At 38.3% G+C, this 17,997-nt stretch overlaps 1 protein-coding gene across 1 annotated transcript in view; it reads left to right on the top strand.

Moving 5' to 3' along the window:
* Nucleotides 1-17,997, top strand: part of Ddx10 (DEAD-box helicase 10) — a 184,145-nt gene that overhangs the window by 9,561 nt on the left and 156,587 nt on the right. Inside the window, exons 4-7 of the mRNA XM_028864955.2 lie at nt 1,170-1,328; nt 2,322-2,442; nt 3,713-3,902; nt 13,855-13,981. Of these exons, the coding sequence (XP_028720788.1) occupies nt 1,170-1,328; nt 2,322-2,442; nt 3,713-3,902; nt 13,855-13,981 (597 nt within the window). The remainder of the gene's footprint in view (nt 1-1,169; nt 1,329-2,321; nt 2,443-3,712; nt 3,903-13,854; nt 13,982-17,997) is intronic.

Raw genomic sequence — 17,997 nt, forward strand, 5'->3', positions numbered from 1 at the left:
ATGTTGTGAGAATTCTTTCTTCAGGGGGATGTAAGCAAAAATCTACTTCTGCCTTGCAGATACCACCAAGGAAACAAAGTATGGTCCCACTGCAGTCCACCTTTGGGAGCCAGTGAGTTTATTGGCTTGCTTATAGAACATGAGTGAGGGGTTACTTCAAGAGGATAGATAACTCCAAAGCAACTGCACCATTGGAAAGTTTTCATCCCAGCATGGGTTATGACATCTCCATAGCCGCACTGAGAGCTTCCCCTCAGTTGGCCCACTACGCTAGTATACTTTAGTACCGCTTGAGACACTGAGGCCGTATACAGTTAGGGAAGATGACATTAAAATGACAGGGAGGCACAGGAGGGACTGAACAGAATCTCACGTGAGGGTTCAGTGCCCTTCCATCCTCTGCTATGCGAAACATCAACAAGCTCACTTTCTGGGCTCACTTGGTGGTAGTTACAGCTGTTCTGATTAAGATGACAGCTGTTCAGCTTGGAAGATAGTATTATGCAATAGCTCACTTCAGCTGGATTTGGGGGTTTGTTGATAATTTCCTGGAACATTGGTAGCTGTCCTTTATAGTAGTAAGGTAGTAGAATTGCTTAGGAATTCACTTACATCTCATTTGCTTAGTTGGATTCCTAATTTGGTTCCTATAAAAACAACTGGCCCTGGGAGGAAGAAAGTCATGATTTGTTTCAAATACCTCAAAACTAGTTTTCTCTTAAATCCTAGCTGATTATTATTATTATTATTATTATTATTATTATTATTACTATTATAGCATTGTCTTTTTACATATAGGAATTCAGTTACTGTAAAACTATAGGAGCTATACAGATTATAATGTGGTTTCTGTTTAGAAAATAATTTTCTTGTACCTGTTTCAGTGGTCTGAGGACACATACCCTCTCCAATAACTGGTCTTCTGATTGTTTGGTTCTGACATCAGATAAATTGTCTTAGGGCTTCTCTTTTCTCTTTGAATTAGCATTGGATGCTTCTGTTAGTTGGAAGAAAACATCCCCAAAAGTTTTCTTGGATTGGGTAAAACTTATGAGGGGAATGCCTTTTGTTTGATGGTGTCTTTGATTTGGAGGAAAAGGTTGAGATTTGAGTCTCAATGCAGATTTTTCTAAGAGATTATTGAATACAAATTTGCTTTTGTCTTCAAGGTGTTGGAAGCCTTATACCGCCTGCAGTGGACTTCAGCAGATGGCTTGGGGGTTCTGATAATTTCACCTACTCGAGAACTGGCCTATCAGACATTTGAGGTTCTTCGCAAAGTAGGAAAGAATCATGACTTTTCAGCTGGTCTCATCATTGGTGGAAAGGTTTGTCCTTATCTATCCCTTCCTTCAATAGCACTATGCAGATGGCAGAGAGAAAGGAGATGGAGGAGTCATCTAAATGGATTGGCTGTCCAGGTGGGGCCTCAGTGTGATCACTGTCTTTGAGAGCCTAGGTCCAGAAAGTTTGTTCTTGTCAGCATCTGAGTCGATGAGGTGACAGACAGATGTATAGGTTAACTAGAGCAAACCTATTTGTGTGTGTGCTTTGGGAAAGAGAACATTGCAGTATGTGGACACAGTACTTTAGACACAGTGTCTAAGAGGCTGAACAATTAAAAACCTGCTGTGTCAATACCACATGAAAGGAAGATAGATTGCTTTGAGGAATATTTATTTAGATCATGGTAAAGCCTGGTCAACTTTTGTTGAGCCTGGTCAACTTTTGTTGACTTTTTAGTACATCTGAGATGGTTGTGTCTGCTGTGGTCACTTCTGGACTGTGAAGATAAGTAGTTCTTGAATTTCTATGCAAATGTATATAAGCAAGAGAGATGTAGCATCACAAGCCTTACCTGTAACTTGTCTTTAATATTTAGTAGCATCTGATGGTTCTTGTCTCAAATTGTAAACTATATTGCTTACTTAGCCCCCCATCCATAAGATGTAGGAGGCTGTATGGGAGAGCCTGTTCAGTGGTTCTAGTCCTGACTTAAAGAGTGCAAGTAGTTCCAGTTTTTAAGACAGTTTTACTGACTTAATAGGAAATCAAGTCTTGGCTCAGTCATTTGTTAGTTTTTTTTAGCCTCAGAATCCTGGATATGAATAAGGGGTCGAGAAGAACACTTAGGTCTTTACTGAGGACTTTGATTTAATTTGGAAATGTGGGTGTGTTACAAAACTGGAAGGAAGAAGTGGTATTTGTTTCTAAATATCTAAACTGCTGACAAAAAAAAAAACCCATATGCTAGTGGCTTTTATAGTGGTGCACAGGCTGCTTCGAGACGTCTCTCTAATTAAAGAAACAACTGTTTGCAGGATTTGAAACATGAAGCCGAGAGGATCAACAACATAAATATACTCGTTTGCACACCAGGTCGACTTCTTCAGCACATGGATGAAACAATATGTTTTCATGCCACCAATCTTCAGATGTTAGGTGGGTCTTAGGATTTCTGATAAAAAACGAAACAACCCTCCCCCTCAAAACACCTAAACCCCCCAAAACCAAAAACCCCCAAAAAAGCCAGATCGTTACCAAGAAAGCTCTCCTGAGATTTAATAGTGGAACTGTCATATTAGATAACATGATGAAAACAATCTGAGAAATAATTTGCACTTTTTTTTTGCTTTTCAAGACATGGTTTCTCTGTGTAGTTTTGGTTGGTGCCTTTCCTGGAACTCACTCTGTAGATCAGGCTGGCCTTGACTCACAGAGATCCGCCTGCCTCTGCCTCCCGAGTGCTGGGATTAAAGGCGTGTGCCACCGCCCGGCATAATTTGTGCTTTTATTTTGACATTTGGGTTCTTGAACCAAGACAATACAAGGTTGCTCATTTTTTTTTTTTAATTGAAAGAGGAAGATGTATGGACTCTATGAATTTAACTAGGTACTTGAGTATTGGCCACTGACAGTTTTTTTCTTTTTTCTTTCTGGCACATGTGTGTGCATGTGTGTTCAATCTGGGTGGATGTGTATGGAGTCCAGAGGTTGATGTCAGGTGTCTTCCTCTATTTTTTACTGCTTTATTTACCGAGGCAGGGTCTTCTGGTGAATTCAGAGTGTACCAGCTTGGCAAGTGCATCTGACCAGCTTGCATGGGGATCCCGTATTTCTTAAGTGCTGGGACTTTGCTTTTTATGTGGGTAGATATCTGAACTCTAGTCTTTATGCTTGCGTGGCGAGTGCTTGTCCACTAAGCCATCTCCCCGGCCTCCTCTTTTTTTTTTCCTTTTAAGTAATACCTACTTTTGGTAACTTAAAAAATCAAATGATCATGTTTTAATGAACTTTTTTTGCATAGAGAGGCTACTTACTGGTATTTTAATAGCTTTTCATTTGGAATGTTTCTGTATTTACAGAAAAATTACAGTGGTAGGATTTCTGTATTGCCCTTTACCCAGTTGCCTCTTGTTTTAAACTTGTGCATAATTATGATTGATACCTTTGTCAATAGTAGGATTAACAATGTACTGGGTAAATTTAACACTAGGTTTCTTTGTTTAGATTTTATCAGTTTTCCACTATATTATTATTGTTTTGTTTTGAGTTGGGATTCTGGAATTTGAAACCAGGGCCTTGTACATGCTAGGCAATTAGCTTAGCCAAGGTCTTTTACTGCTTTAGGATTCCAAGCAGTGTACTAATTGCATTTAGCATAATGTATTCTTTAAATAATATAGAGCAACTTGTATCTTTGTTTTTTCAGTTCTTGATGAAGCAGATAGGATCTTGGACATGGGCTTTGCTGACACCATGAATGCTATTATTGAAAATCTTCCCAAGAAACGCCAGACTTTACTTTTCTCAGCCACACAGACCAAATCTGTAAAGGACCTTGCACGCTTAAGTTTGAAAGACCCTGAATATGTTTGGGTTCATGAAAAAGCAAAATACAGGTAGGAACTCTTTTCTTCCTGAACCTTCTTTTTAGTTCAAGAATTGATATTCTAAAGTTTTATTTTGTATGGAATATGCTTTTTGTCATTAGTTACACAGGATATACTATTCATGTCTATTAAGATTAGTCAAATTCTGAGTGCATTTAAGTATGACAATATTTTAATGTAGCATTTCTGAAAATGTGGTCTGGAGAACAAACATTTTTGATATGATGTTAATAGATTTTTTACCATTTACTAACTATTTCCACCATAAACGAGAGAGAAAACATCAATTTTTAGATGATAAGAGCAAACACTGAGTTAAAGTCACATACTGCTCTTGACAGAATTTCTCAGAATCTTTAATGTTTCTTTGGACATTGTGACTCTAAAGTAGTGGGATGGATACAGTGTGCTAAATCTATTACAAGTGAGTACAAAGTCACACTGTTAAGCAGTAGTAATGCATTATGGAACATATCAAATGTACTAATATTTACCCAAATGGTTTTCTGTTTGGAATTAGTACAGCTACTGTTATTTTATCTTAGACTTGATAAGTGTAGACTGTAGTATATAAGTTTATGTGACAGTCAAGAATGTATATGTTTGTGGGATAAAAATAGTTGGAATTGTGTTTTAAATAGTATTTAATACCTGATATGAGTCATTATAGACTATGGACACAGTTGACTTCTGAAGATGCATTTTACATTGACAATAAGTTTGATATTATAAAGATATCAATTTGTATTCAAATTTGCTCTTGTTTCATCTTAAAAGTTTCATTTCCTTTTTTGATGAAATGTCAGTCTAAAGAAAGGTTTGGAAAAGAATTATAATTTTGATTGAAAAATTTAAAATATAGTTCTTAAATATAAATATATACTATAGGTATTTAACCCACTTTGACTTTGTAGACCAGATGTCTAAGGTTAAAGAAAAACCTGAGCTGGGCGTTGGTGGCGCACGCCTTTAATTCCAGCACTCGGGAGGCAGAGCCAGGCGGATCTCTGTGAGTTCGAGGCCAGCCTGGGCTACCAAGTGAGCTCCAGGAAAGGCGCAAAGCTACACAGAGAAACCCTGTTTTGAAAAACCAAAAAAAAAAAGAAAAAAAAAAAAAAAGAAGAAAGAAAAACCTGAGCCGGGTGGTGGTGCCTGATGCCTTTAATCCTAGCACTTGGGAGGCAGAGGCAGGCAGATCTCTGTGAGTTCGAGGCCAGCCTGCTCAACAGAACAAGTTCCAGGACAGCCAAGACTATACAGAGAAACCCTGTCTCGAACAACCCCACCCACTAAAAAAAGAAAGAAAAACCTGGACTCCATGATTTCTGGGATTTTGATGGATACACTTTGGAGAATATGAGTTCTGATGGCTTTGGCTACATGGACATGGGAATGGGATAGTAAGAAGTACTAGAGGAATAGTGTTTCCTTGACTTACTCTTGAGGGGACATTTTTTTTTTTTTTGAGTTATGTTGAGGTATCTTAATATTTTTGTTAGGATAAACTTGATGTAGACAGTCTCTAGGTTAGTTTGAATTACATCTTGTTGATGGCAGAATTGGTTATCTATAGATCATAAGATTTTAGTAAGATTTGAATGCACATACTTTCATTTCATATAACAAATGAGTTTTGAAACATAGTTTTGCCATTTGTAAAGCTGTGACTTAAGGCAGATGTATCAATATGTAACTTACTCAGTTGTGCCTTTACAGTAATGACTGTAGGATTCTGATCCAAGATTCTGAAGCACTAAATGAAAGCAGGTGCTGCTGGGTCTTTTGTGTAATGTTTTTATAGACTTTTCTTCTTTAATAGCATTTCTGTGGTTAACAGTTTAAGAAAGATAAACAAGACTGTCTTGCCTGGATTACTGGTGCAGCTCTGTAAGTCCAGTTATTTGGGAGGCTGAGGCAGGAGGATCACAAATTGAAGGCCTACCATAGCCACTTAGTGAATCTCTGCCTTAAAATAAAAAGTTAAAAGAGGCACAGCATATAAATCAGTGATAGATTTTGTCCCTAACATTCATGAGACTCTAGGGTTTAGTCTTTAGTTGCAAACCCAGACTGAGACCTAAACTCTAAAAACAATTGTATGTAAATGATCGTCTCAAATTGTATGAAAGACCCAAGAATTAAGTTTATGTTTTCTTAAAGATGAACATCAGAATGTATTTATAAAAAGTACACTGGTGTTTTCTTTATATTACTATATATGGATAAATGATGCTTATAGTGGTTTTCAGGGAAATAGCTGTTGTTGTGCCATAGCAAATTAGTCATGTTTTTCAGTGACTATAGGTTAAATTATGTAGAGAAGTAGGAAAGATTTCAAATTTTAGATAATGTTGTTGAGCTATTGTGTACATACAGAATTAGTATTGTAGTATTGTATTTTGTATTAATATTAGACATTAATCCTTAAAAATATATCATCTTTACTAAATTTTGACCTTAATATCTACCTTGGTACTAGTTATTTGGGTTATTCAAACTTTCTTTTGTTACTGTTTTACTAGTTAATCCTTCGCTATCCTTTTACTATGTCACCCTACCACCTTGTGCATGGTAGGCAGGTGGTATAGTACTGAGCTATACTGTCGGCCCTTGGTGACATGCTCTCAAGCTATAATGTGAGACTGCCATTATCTTTGCTCATTTCTTTTTTAAAAAAAATTAATTAATTAATAATATTATTATTTTTTTTGTTTTTCGAGACAGGGTTTCTCTGTGTAGCTTTGCGCCTTTCCTGGGACTCACTTGGTAGCCCAGGCTGGCCTCGAACTCAAAGAGTTCTGCCTGGCTCTGCCTGGCTCTGCCTCCCGAGTGCTGGAATTAAAGGCGTGCGCCACCACCGCCCGGCCTTTGCTCATTTCTATAGCTTCCTACAGAAGCTTTTTGCTTGTCAGTATCACACATTTTTCCTGTGTACACTCAGTTTAGGAACTGGCTTACCCCTTTAGGGTAAATTGAAAGGTTTAGTTACAGTTTTTCTTCTTTGGAGATCTTGGGGCTAAAATGTTGATCTTGGGGTTTTGTATGTCACTTGTCTTGAGAGTAGATGATTTGGGTGGAAAATGAAGTTCATATGTGGCCTGCCTCATACTTGTTTTTTCCTTTAGTAGATCAAATCTTGACTGCCTTTGTTGCTTTTCAGGTACCTTCAGTCTTTTTAAAAAAGTTTTTGTTTTGTATTAAATCTAGCTAGAGTTCTGGGTCGAAAGGTTAAACTCATGCAGTCAGCTACTTTATGGTAGGAACCAATAAAGTATATAAAGTATATTATAACTTTATAATTTTGGCAACGGATGATTACTGCCTTGCTCCATTATTTCATTAGGATTTGTAACATTATGTAATTCTGTCTGTATCATTTCTTGGCTGGAATTATTTTATATCCATCAGCTGTCCTGTGTAAACTGTGTTAGGCTAGGGAACAGTTCTTAGAGGAAAGTTAGACTAATGAATATGTGCTTTATTCTCTCTATCAGCTTTTAGGTTGAGTTGGTAGCTTACTTGATACTGTGACCAGTTTTTTTTTTCTTTTGTACTAAGACTCAGATTTGATGATTAATGATACCTCTGATAAATTAATGATTTTTAGTATATAGATTTAAACTATTTTTACATTTTTCATGTAACAGAAATTATTTTATTTAATATTTTCTCTGGAGTTGTCTCGTGCTTGTCTTAGAATATGATGTTCAGGTTGTTTCCTGAGTTGGTGTGACATGTCTACCCTTGGTCCTTAGACTCATTGCTTTACAGTGTTCTAGGTTCATCTTACATTTTTCTGGCTCTCATAAAATCCTTTTAGCAGGATATGTAATTTAAATGTCAGAATCTAAGTGCTGGTAGGATGGGTTTTGTGTGTAGGGGTTTTTCAGCATATAAGCTTTTTAAGAGTAAGTGCATTGCTTCTTACTTAGAAATCAAGGTTAAGGTTGAGAGCTTTGTACTTAGCTCTGTTTTTTAAAAAAGTATGTTCTTTGTACCAAGTACCTTCTTTTCTACAGACTTATACTTAATTAGTCATCAAATCTACAATAGTCTAAGGGTATTGCCAACATTAGCAACACTGGTTACTTAGAAAAGTCTTAGGTTCCTTTGCATTTCTTTTTTTGTTAGGCATTGTAACAAAGTACTTCGAAATAGTTTCTGTGTTGTTGAATATCAACTTATTTCTTTTTATTTTGCTCTGTTAACACATTCCTTTGTGGCTATGGCCTATTTGCTTTAATTTTAAATACTTTTGTTTGCTTTGAGCCAGGGTCTTATGTATATCAGACTGATCTCAAAGAGGCTCTGCCTCTTGAATGTGGGGAGTACATGCCTGTTCCACCATACAGGGTTGTGTTTGGCACTGGGTATGGAATTTAAGACCTCAGCTATGCTAGGTAAGCACTATGCTTGCTGAGCTACATTGCTGTCTGTTTAAAGGGATCTTTTAGGGCAGTTACAGAATCACAGTAAGTTTGAGAGGAAGGTACTGAGAATTTCTATATGCCTCTTTCTGCCACTTAGTCCCTTCTAGTACCAACATTCCTAATAAAGTTGAACCTTTGCTACATTGATGTAGATACCCTGTTGTAACCTTATTACCCCAAGTATATAGTTTATGTTAGGACTGTTGTTAGATATGGAATGTTTTACAGAGGTTCATATATTGAAGGCTTGAGCCCTCTCCAGTAGTATTATTGGGAGGTTTTGGAAAACTTTAGGGTGCAGTATAGTTGGAAGTCATTAAGGGCTTGATGTTGAAGGATATGTGGAAACCCTATGTCTCTTCCCTTTCCTTTTGCTTTTTGGCTGCACATGAGGTATGATTTCTGTCATGGGATTCCATCCTAGGGCTAAATACATTGGGCAAGTTGTCTGCAGAGGTAGATGTGGATCACTGCTCCACAGTGTTGTTGATAGTGATCTGAGCTTTATTAGAGATGTCCACTTAGGCAAACCCAGAATTCTTGACTTTTATGCAGAAAATAATTTCAGTACTAGATATTATGAAACAGTTTATTAAAATAGATTATAGGGCTGGAGAGATGGCTTAGAGGCTAAGAACACTGGCTGTTCTTCCAGAGGTCCTGAGTTCAATTCCCAGCATTTATATGGTGGCCCACAGCCATCTGTAATGAGATCTGGCTCCCTCTTCTGGCCTGCAGGGATACATGCAAACAGAACACTGTAAACATAATAAAGAAATCTTTAAAAAAAAATAAAAAAGATTATAATAAAGATCTTCAGTATGAGGTTAAGAGAAAGAGGCACCCCAGAAAGACAAGACATTAAAGTATGTTTGTGGGCTTCTCAAAGGAGTGTAGCACTTCAGTGTCTTTGTATAGGATTTTGGTGATTTTTGAAGTTGTTGTCTTCGAAGGTTTGCTACAGGATTTATTAAACGAGGTCACATGGGATTTTCTGAGGTGTATCTTGGCGTAGGTGACAGGGACAGAGACATGACTCCTCACTGTCACTGACATCAGTCAAAATAGTTCTCTTACCTATTAGGAAACTCCATTTGGGGATCACTGGAAGGAGTTTCAGGATAAGTCAGTGTGACACAGGGTTTTTAAAAAGTACTTTTAATGTAGCTCCTAAGCACATGGGTTAATAGTGAGGTGTCTAGTGTAATCCTAAGGAATACTCAGATAGGGATCTGGGCTTCCCAAGGGAGAGTCATAGCTTACTATTAGTAGACTAGTTGTATATATCTGTGCTTTCTACGTTACATTGCTTAGAGAGTGGAATTTACAACAAAGTTTAAATTTTTTTTTTAAACAAAATGTTATGTAGATTTGTTAGGAATATTGTTTAAATCTAGGAATGAGAGGAGTCCTTTGTGTGTGTGTGTGTGTGTGTGTGTGTGTGTGTGTGTGTGTGTGTCTGTGTGTCTGTGTCTGTGTCTGTGTCTGTGTCTGTGTCTCATCCCTGCAAGTGCCACAGATGGCAGGGAAATGAACTGCAAGAGGCAAGAAGAAAAATTTTATTCAGCCCAACTTAATTGGTGCTGATGGATTCCTAGAGAACCTGACACCAGGCAGTTTATTGTGAGTGTATTTAAACATGGTACAATTTGGGGAAAACTTCCTGGTGTAACACAATCCCTAGAGCACAAGGAAGCATGATTACATTGAAACTCCAAGTACACGTGACTATGGAGCTGGGCTCTGTAGCTTAGGGGCCTAGGATCTGGTGTAGTCTCTGATTGAGATAGTGCAGAGGTCAGGTACAGTGACATCTCCCTTAAGGGTGGGTCCTATTGGGTTCTGTTGACTGAGAAACAAAGCTAAAGATAAAGGTCTGGTGGGTGTGAGTCTAGATAAACACTCTGGGGGATTTGGGTGAGGTCTGATTCTACAGATAGCAAAGATCACCAGTTCATTAACAACATCCATTCCCAGCCTTATGGGTGGAAAACAAGTATTCATCTACTCCTTTGAAGAGACAGTCCTGCATGATTAACATTCCTGGTTTCCCTGATGATCTGTGGGTGCAAGGAACTTTGTGCTCCCAACAGAATGCTAGTAAATATTCATAGTTACAGCTCATTATGGCTCTAAGTATTTTCCTCTCTTTATCTGTATATATGCATGTGCACACCTTTGTGTATGTATGTGTGTGTTTGTAGGTGCATGGTTGCCATGGTGTGCATGTGGAGGTCAGAGGACAGTCTTGGTTGTACCTTGTTTGAAACAAAGTCCTTTTGTTATTTTTCAGTGCATATACCAGGCTATTTGACCTGCAGTCTTCTAGGGACTCTCTGTCTCTGCTTTTCATCTTGTGGTAGGAGCACTAGGGTTATAGATGCTCTGCTGGTTATGTGGGTCCTGGGGATTTGAACTCAAGCTCTCATTCATATACTGTGAATGTGAATCTTATAGTCCTTGAGCCATCCTCAAATCCTGAGGTATCTCTTGTAAAATATTTATCATTTTAGTCCTAAGTAAGCACGATTATTTTTTCTCTGACAAGATAGCTTTAGGAAACACATTGTTCAGTAGACCGTTTGGACTTTTTCAGTGGTGTCTGTTGTGCCCTGGGTGCAAGACCCCCAAAGAGACCACCAGAGACACGAACTCACTGAAATGCAAAAGCAAGCATTATTGGAGCAATTCAAGCAGCGCAGCAGGGACCTAGTCGAGCACCCTGTGCAGCTGAGGCTAGAGGAAGTGCCAGCCTCTCTGTAAGCTTGGTTTTTAAAGGCAAAAATCACAAGGTTACATCAGTTAGGGGTGCTAATACGGGTATAGTTCTGATTGACTCAAGTTTTAGGGTCTTTCCAGAATTTCTGTGTTATCTTACTTTGCAGTTTTGACCAGTTGTTTGTCAAACTTTATAGACTGTCTCCAGCATTGGGGCATTCTGTGGTTAATCAGTTGATACCAGATAGTCCGTCAAACATCTTGACTTTGTACTTTTGAGTTCCTGGGACCTATGCCAGCAGCTCTGAGAATTTCGAAACTTAGGCCTATTTCAAGCTGGGGTGAGTGGCTTGCTTGAAGTGGGGGTGTTTTGGTTCTTCAGTGTCTGAAGGTTTTAGAATTTGTATTGCTGAGGATTGAACCCAGGGCCTTGTGTGTGCCCTGCAGGTGTTCTTCCACTGAGCTAAACCCCAGTCCTGACAACTTTTTACTGTCGAAATTACTTTATTTTCTCAGTATAACACATTTTATCCATTTACTTATTATAGAGCATCTTGATTGCTTCTAAGTTGTGGTGGTTGGGAATAAAATTGTTAAACATCTGGGTGCAGGTTTTTTGTGTGGACTGCATTTTCAGTTCTTTTGGGTAAATGCCAAAGAGTATGATTGCTAGACTAGGTGACAAGAATGGTTTGGGAAGAAAGCTATCTTCAAAAGTGTTGTATCATTTCTCAAAATCTGGTATTGGAGGCTCTTAAGTATATAGTGGTATCTTGTTTTAAATTTGAATTTTCCTCATAAGCAGTAAACGAGGGGCATCTTACATGCTTTATTTGTTGTGCAACATCTTTTATGTTCATTTGTGATCTGAACATTGCCTTTGGGCAGGTGACTGTTGAGAGCTTTATTTATTTTTTTCTCCTAAATTGGAGATTTGTGTTTTGTGTTTTTTTTTTTTCCTCGAGACAGGGTTTTTCTGCATAGCTTTGCGCCTTTCCTAGAACTCACTTGGTAGCCCAGGCTGGCCTCGAACTCACAGAAATCCGCCTGCCTCTGCCTCCCGAGTGCTGGGATTAAAGGCGTGCACCACCACCGCCCGGCTGAGAACAGTTCTTTATTGAATGTTTAGTTTGCAGATATTTTCTTACATACTTTGGCTTTTCTTTTCCTTCTCTCAACATAAGAGTTTATCTTGAATTAGAAAATTTAAATTTCAGTAATTTCTATTTTATTGTTTCTTTTGGTATCTGAAAGCATTTGACTTTTAGTTTTTGGATTATCTGCCCCTTTTCCTTAAAACAATGTGTCTACGCTTGGTAATGCAAGCATATGCATATGTGTGTTTATCACCAGTCTCACAGTATCCGACTCTCCTATTCTGTTGCTTGCTTCTTTACTTAATGATAGATTCCAGAGGTCACTCCACAGTGACACATGAAGATATATTACATTCTTTTTATAGTTGCAGAATACCTTGTGGTGTGGGTATCTTAATAGTTCATTCCACAAGTTCCTTAGTAATGGATGTTTGGGTTGATTTCTTATTTATTTATTTATTTATTTATTTATTTATTTATTTATTTATTTATTTATTTATTTATTTATTTGGGTTTTTCGAGACAGGGTTTCTCTGTAGCTTTGGAGCTCATCCTGGACTAGCTCTGTAGACCAGGCTGGCCTTGAACTCACAGAGATCCACCTGCCTCTGCCTCCCGAGTGCTGGGATTACAGGCGTGCGCCGCCACCGCCCGGCTAATTTTTTTGGTTTTAAATAATGCCACATATCTTTTTATACTCCACATTAATTTGGAAAAAAAATTATAAGAGTTTTTCCAATAGTAACTCTATATATACTTTTCAGACATTATTATGAATTTTCAAATATGTAACAAATTGAGATGTTTACAGTACATTCCTTAAAAATTTTGTTTATTCATAATTTCACACATATACATACATATATGAATATAATATGCAGTCATTACATTTCCATTACTCTCTCTTCTTCCCTTCTCCCCCATTGAACCTCTGCTTCTTAATAAGTCCCCCTTCTACTTTCATGTCTACAGTATATTCTTTATACCTGCTATATATGTACTTACTCTGTACCAACGATTATCTGTTTACTAGCCATTTCTTCATACTTTTGTGTATTAACCTATTTTAATGTTGGATGCCTGTCAGTGCTTCAGCATACATGATCACTAATGTGAGTTCAATATTGATATATTCTCTTTTTTGTCAAGTTTACCATGAAATATGCAGGTATTAAGTCTGAATTGCTTAGATGAATGTTTTTATTTCTCTAGTCCCTAACCCAATAAAAGATGTAGACATTAGCCATCAGCCCATCAAAGTTTTCCTGTGCTGCTTGTCACAGATGGTGGTCTTTACCTTCTTTTTGTGGTTGACTCTTTTTTTTTTTTTTTTTTTTTTTCTGAGACAGGGTTTCTCTGTGTAGCTTTGTACCTTTCCTGGATCTTGCTCTGTAGACCACGCTGGCCTCGAACTCACAAAGATCCACCTGGCTCTGCCTCCCAAGTGCTGGGATTAAAGGTGTGCGCCACCATTGCCCGTCTTGTAGTTGACTCTTGATGTTATACCGCTGTGTGTATATATTTTCATACAACCTGTAGAAGATTTTGATGTATTTAGCCATGGTGAGTTTCTTTTATAGGAACAATAGAGAAAAAAGTGTTTGTGCGGTAGAAATTGGGAGAATGGACCACTGGTAAATTTCTTTTTTTTTAGTGTTGATTTCAAAGCAGCAATATGACATTGTTAAAATAATTTGTTTTTCTTGATTTTACAAGCACCCCTGCTACATTAGAACAGAACTATATAGTTTGTGAGCTGCACCAAAAAATCAGTGTGCTGTTTTCCTTTTTGAGAAGCCACCTAAAGAAGAAGAGTATTGTGTTCTTCTCCAGTTGCAAAGAGGTATTGACTCCTTAATTTTTCCTTTTGAATGTGTTTGTGTTGGATCACTGTCCTTGAGCTGTCATATTTCAGTTAGACAAATGAGACAGAGTTCTGTAAAAATTGATGATCCTGTTCGTCCACCCCCCCCCCCCCAAGGTTTCTCTGTATAGCTTTGGAGCCTGTCCTGGAACTCGCTCTGTAGACCAGGCTGTCCTCGAATTCAAAGACCTGCCCGCCTCTGCCTTCCAGGTGCTCAAGTGCTGGGATTAAAGGCGTGTGCCACTACTGCCTGGCTTAATCCTGTGCTTTTGTTGGAAAAGAAATCATGAATGAGACCTTAAGCCCATTGAAGGCAGGCATTTTGCCATCTTCTATTCAGTACTGCTTTAGATGTTAATGATACTGGGAACACAGTAGTCTCCATCAAAAGTAGAAGGAACTTAGCTAGACTAAGATGAGGCTTTTATAATGTGACAATTCTTTTTCCCTCCAAGAATATGGAACTGAATATTCCTTTTTATCTGTGCCTCAAATCTTTGTTCATGGTCATCTCTTTTTGCAATGTTTACCCTACATACCTTTACCCTGCCTCTGGGTAAATAGTTGGTGCTTTTTAAGGCAAATTTGAATTGTTATACCTGAAAGTCCTTTTTAGGATCCTTTTAGGATCAGTTGTCCTTAAAAAAAAAAAAAAAAACTTTCTGCAATATTTTGTCAATGTCCTTATTTAGTTAATAAATAATTGATGAAAATCAGCCTTGGACTAGGAGTAAGGGATTCAGAGAAGTATATTTGTTCTCCCTTAAGAAGAGCTCATGGTTGATTTATATACTACTTTCTCTGTATATTTAAGATTCCTGATGATGACATATAATAAACTCTAGGTTTATTGCTGATGTAGTAGCTTAGCATGCTAAATATGTAGGTGAGTTTCTCTCTAACTTGTGGGAAAAGAAGAGGTCTGTTTCTGTTGTCTACTGAAGCTGCCGGGAGCCATCCCTGGCGGTGGATGGGTCCTGCAGAGGGGCTAAGGAGTCGGAGGAAGTAGGAAGTGAGCCAGGCCATGGTGGTCGGGAGAATCTTGTAGCCTGGCTGACTAGCAGCCAGAGTGTTTATTTATACAGAATTTAGTTAGCAGGGATACATTCATGATGTTCCAAAACATAGATCATATCATTTTTGGTTTTGGACATTTGTTTCACTTCCTTTTGCCCATCTTTTAGTCATCACTAATAAACTATGACAGAACAGAGTTATCATTTCCAATCATTTTCCCTCAAGTTTTGATATCATTAATAAACAGTGTTATCATTCTTACTCATTAACCCCCATGACCCAATTTTTGAGAATCTAGAGGCATATGACAGTCTGTGCTCAAGCTGTTTGCTTTGGTTGCTTCAAGGACACAAGACTAAAACAAAATCTTCAACCACCCTGGGCATTTTGCCATGTCTCAAGCAGTGTATTATTAACTCTTAATGGTCAGAGTGCCCAGGAAAAATCCTCAGGCTAAAGCTGCTGCAGTTATTCAAATTCTGGCATAATACAATCAATGTTCACATTTATATCTTTATAGAATTTGCCTATATGTCTAATCCTGGCATTCTGTTGTTCCTTGGTCATATGACATTATAGTGGCTCTACATGAGCTAACTTCTAAGAGAGGGAGGTCCTAACATCTCATACTTTCATCATCTTTCCACTCCATACTTTGCTCATCGATATGTCTCTATGTAGGGCAGAGTTGCATGCCACATAATTGTCTGAGTGTACAATGGGAAGAGGCTTGTAATCTGAACTGTGGACAATTCCTCTAGCCCACTGAATCTTGTTGACCTTTTAAAGTTTACTTTGTTTTGAATATCTTGTTCCAGTGTAAGTAGGGGACAGGTGTTTCATGAATGTCTCATAGCCTCATAAAGAGACCTCTGGCTTCTTTATGTGTCACAACCTCCAAGGCGTAAGGAAGACCTTCAAGTAGATAAGGATATGTTTCTCAAAGTGGGGTGGGGTGGGGGGATAGTATGTTCAGGACTTTCCTGGATAAGCTTAGAAGCAGCATTCCTGGGAGAAATGACTCATAAGGAATTTTCCATCAATCCAACATCCCCAAATTGTACAGATATTAAAACTGCCCAAGTATGTAACGGGTTTAGATGAAAGCCAAAGGAGGCATGGCAGCCATCATGTGGCTCAGCTTTGCTGGATCTTTGTCAAGCAGCTGTGCTGGCTTTATGACTTCTGCCATTCTTTCAGATATGGCTGTGCCATGAAGCCTTTAATTTTTCTGTGTAAAGAATGATTTCAGGTATTCTTAGGACATATTTCAGAGTTTTATACCTCCTAGGGAAGAGTTGGGTTTGGTACTAGAGAATAAGAAATAATATACAGAGTTGTTTTTATTCTTACTCTGCCTTTCTTCTCACCATAGTAGTTAATTGTCTGTGCTTGCCCGTCAGTGTATCAGTCAGACTTTACCACAGGACAGAATGCCTCATAGAATTGCCTTTAGGGAAGAATTAATTTAGACCGTGCTGTCAGAGGTCTCAGTTTGTCCTGGGGGTGTGCATGACTGAGCAGAGCAGCTCGTGTCATGGTGGCCAGGGAGTGGAGAAAGAAGGCCTGCTCCAGATGCCCCTCCACGTTTAGTTCCCTCCTCTTGGGTAGTCCTGTCTGGAAAAGCCCTCATAGCTGTATGGGGTATGTGTGTGTGCTTTATTAATCTTCTCCATCTAATCAAGTTGCTAATCAAGATTCACTATCCCAGTGACCAACCCTGTGTGTTCTAGGCTGTCTTCTGCACAAATGTCCCTTTGTCTTGCCCATTTTTCTCCCTACCTTTTGTTGCTAATTTTCTATACTAAGAATTAAAAGCAAACCCAATGTTCCTGCCTTTTTCTGTACTTCACAGCAATGCCTCCTAAAGACTTATTTCTACTAGTTGAATCGACTTCTTTACCTTCTGTTCTGTTCTTAGCCCTCTATTCAGTCAGCTCTTAAAGGATACAACTTTCCAGTTTGTGCTCAGTTCTCAGTTTTCATCTTACTTGTCCTTGCAGAAGCATTTCCTCTCTCTTAAAATTTTGACTGTATACTCATTATTAACCTGTCTTTCTTCTACCCTGTTGCTTGATCTATTTTAACTACCTTTGCTGGGTTTTTCCTCTGTTTGCTGGGATTTTGAGTACATCTGATCTCTTTTCTGCCCCCTTTTCTTAGTATGCTTTATGACTTTCATGGTGTGAATGCAGTCTGTATGCTGTGAACTGCAGAATCTACATCTCAAGTCCCGATTTCTTTACTGAGCTCCCCTGCTGAGACTATCTATCCACTTGTATGTAGAAACCTCTCAAATAACAATGTAAGAGTTGCTGTTCCCAGATATGCTTCCCCCAACTTTTCTCTATTTTTGTAATCCTTAATTCCTGTCTTTTCATCCATAGTGATGTTATTGGTAATTCGTTAGCTTTATACCTTCTTGTCATCTCCCATGCTCCAGTACAGTTTGGACCATGCTTAACTTTCTGTTTGCCTCCTATTTGCTCTCCCCATTTTTTTAGATTCTCTACGTTAGCCAGAAGTCCTTGGGAAGTGGCCACTAGAATGTGTTACTGATTTGCCTAAAATCCTCTAATGCCTTTTCGTTAGAGAAGTCCAATCTTAGACTCCATAAGGTTTTAGGCCACACTTACCTTCCACTTCAGCTGGCCTGTTAAAGAACAGGAATCGAAGCCCATTCTTCATTTAAGAGAGTCAGATTGTAGAAAGTTTTCTTGAAGTAATTTAATTGAATATCTGTATGTGTTTTTCTTAAAACTAACTTGCCTCAGTGCATCTGTGGCCTGCAGATTCGCCTTTACCATCTCCCTTTTCATTGTTGCCCCTTTGTGTATCTTTACAATAAAAGGGCATGAGTCCATTATTCCTGATATTACTGGTATAATGTGTTAGAATCAGAGCTTCCCTGGTTCTAGAGTATTAAAGAACATAGAAGTAATAATAAAACAGCAGTGGTTCGTCCAGAAAGGAAGGTG

Source organism: Peromyscus leucopus, chromosome 7 (assembly GCF_004664715.2).
Source record: "Peromyscus leucopus breed LL Stock chromosome 7, UCI_PerLeu_2.1, whole genome shotgun sequence".
In the NCBI taxonomy this organism is placed as follows: Eukaryota; Metazoa; Chordata; class Mammalia; order Rodentia; family Cricetidae; genus Peromyscus; species Peromyscus leucopus.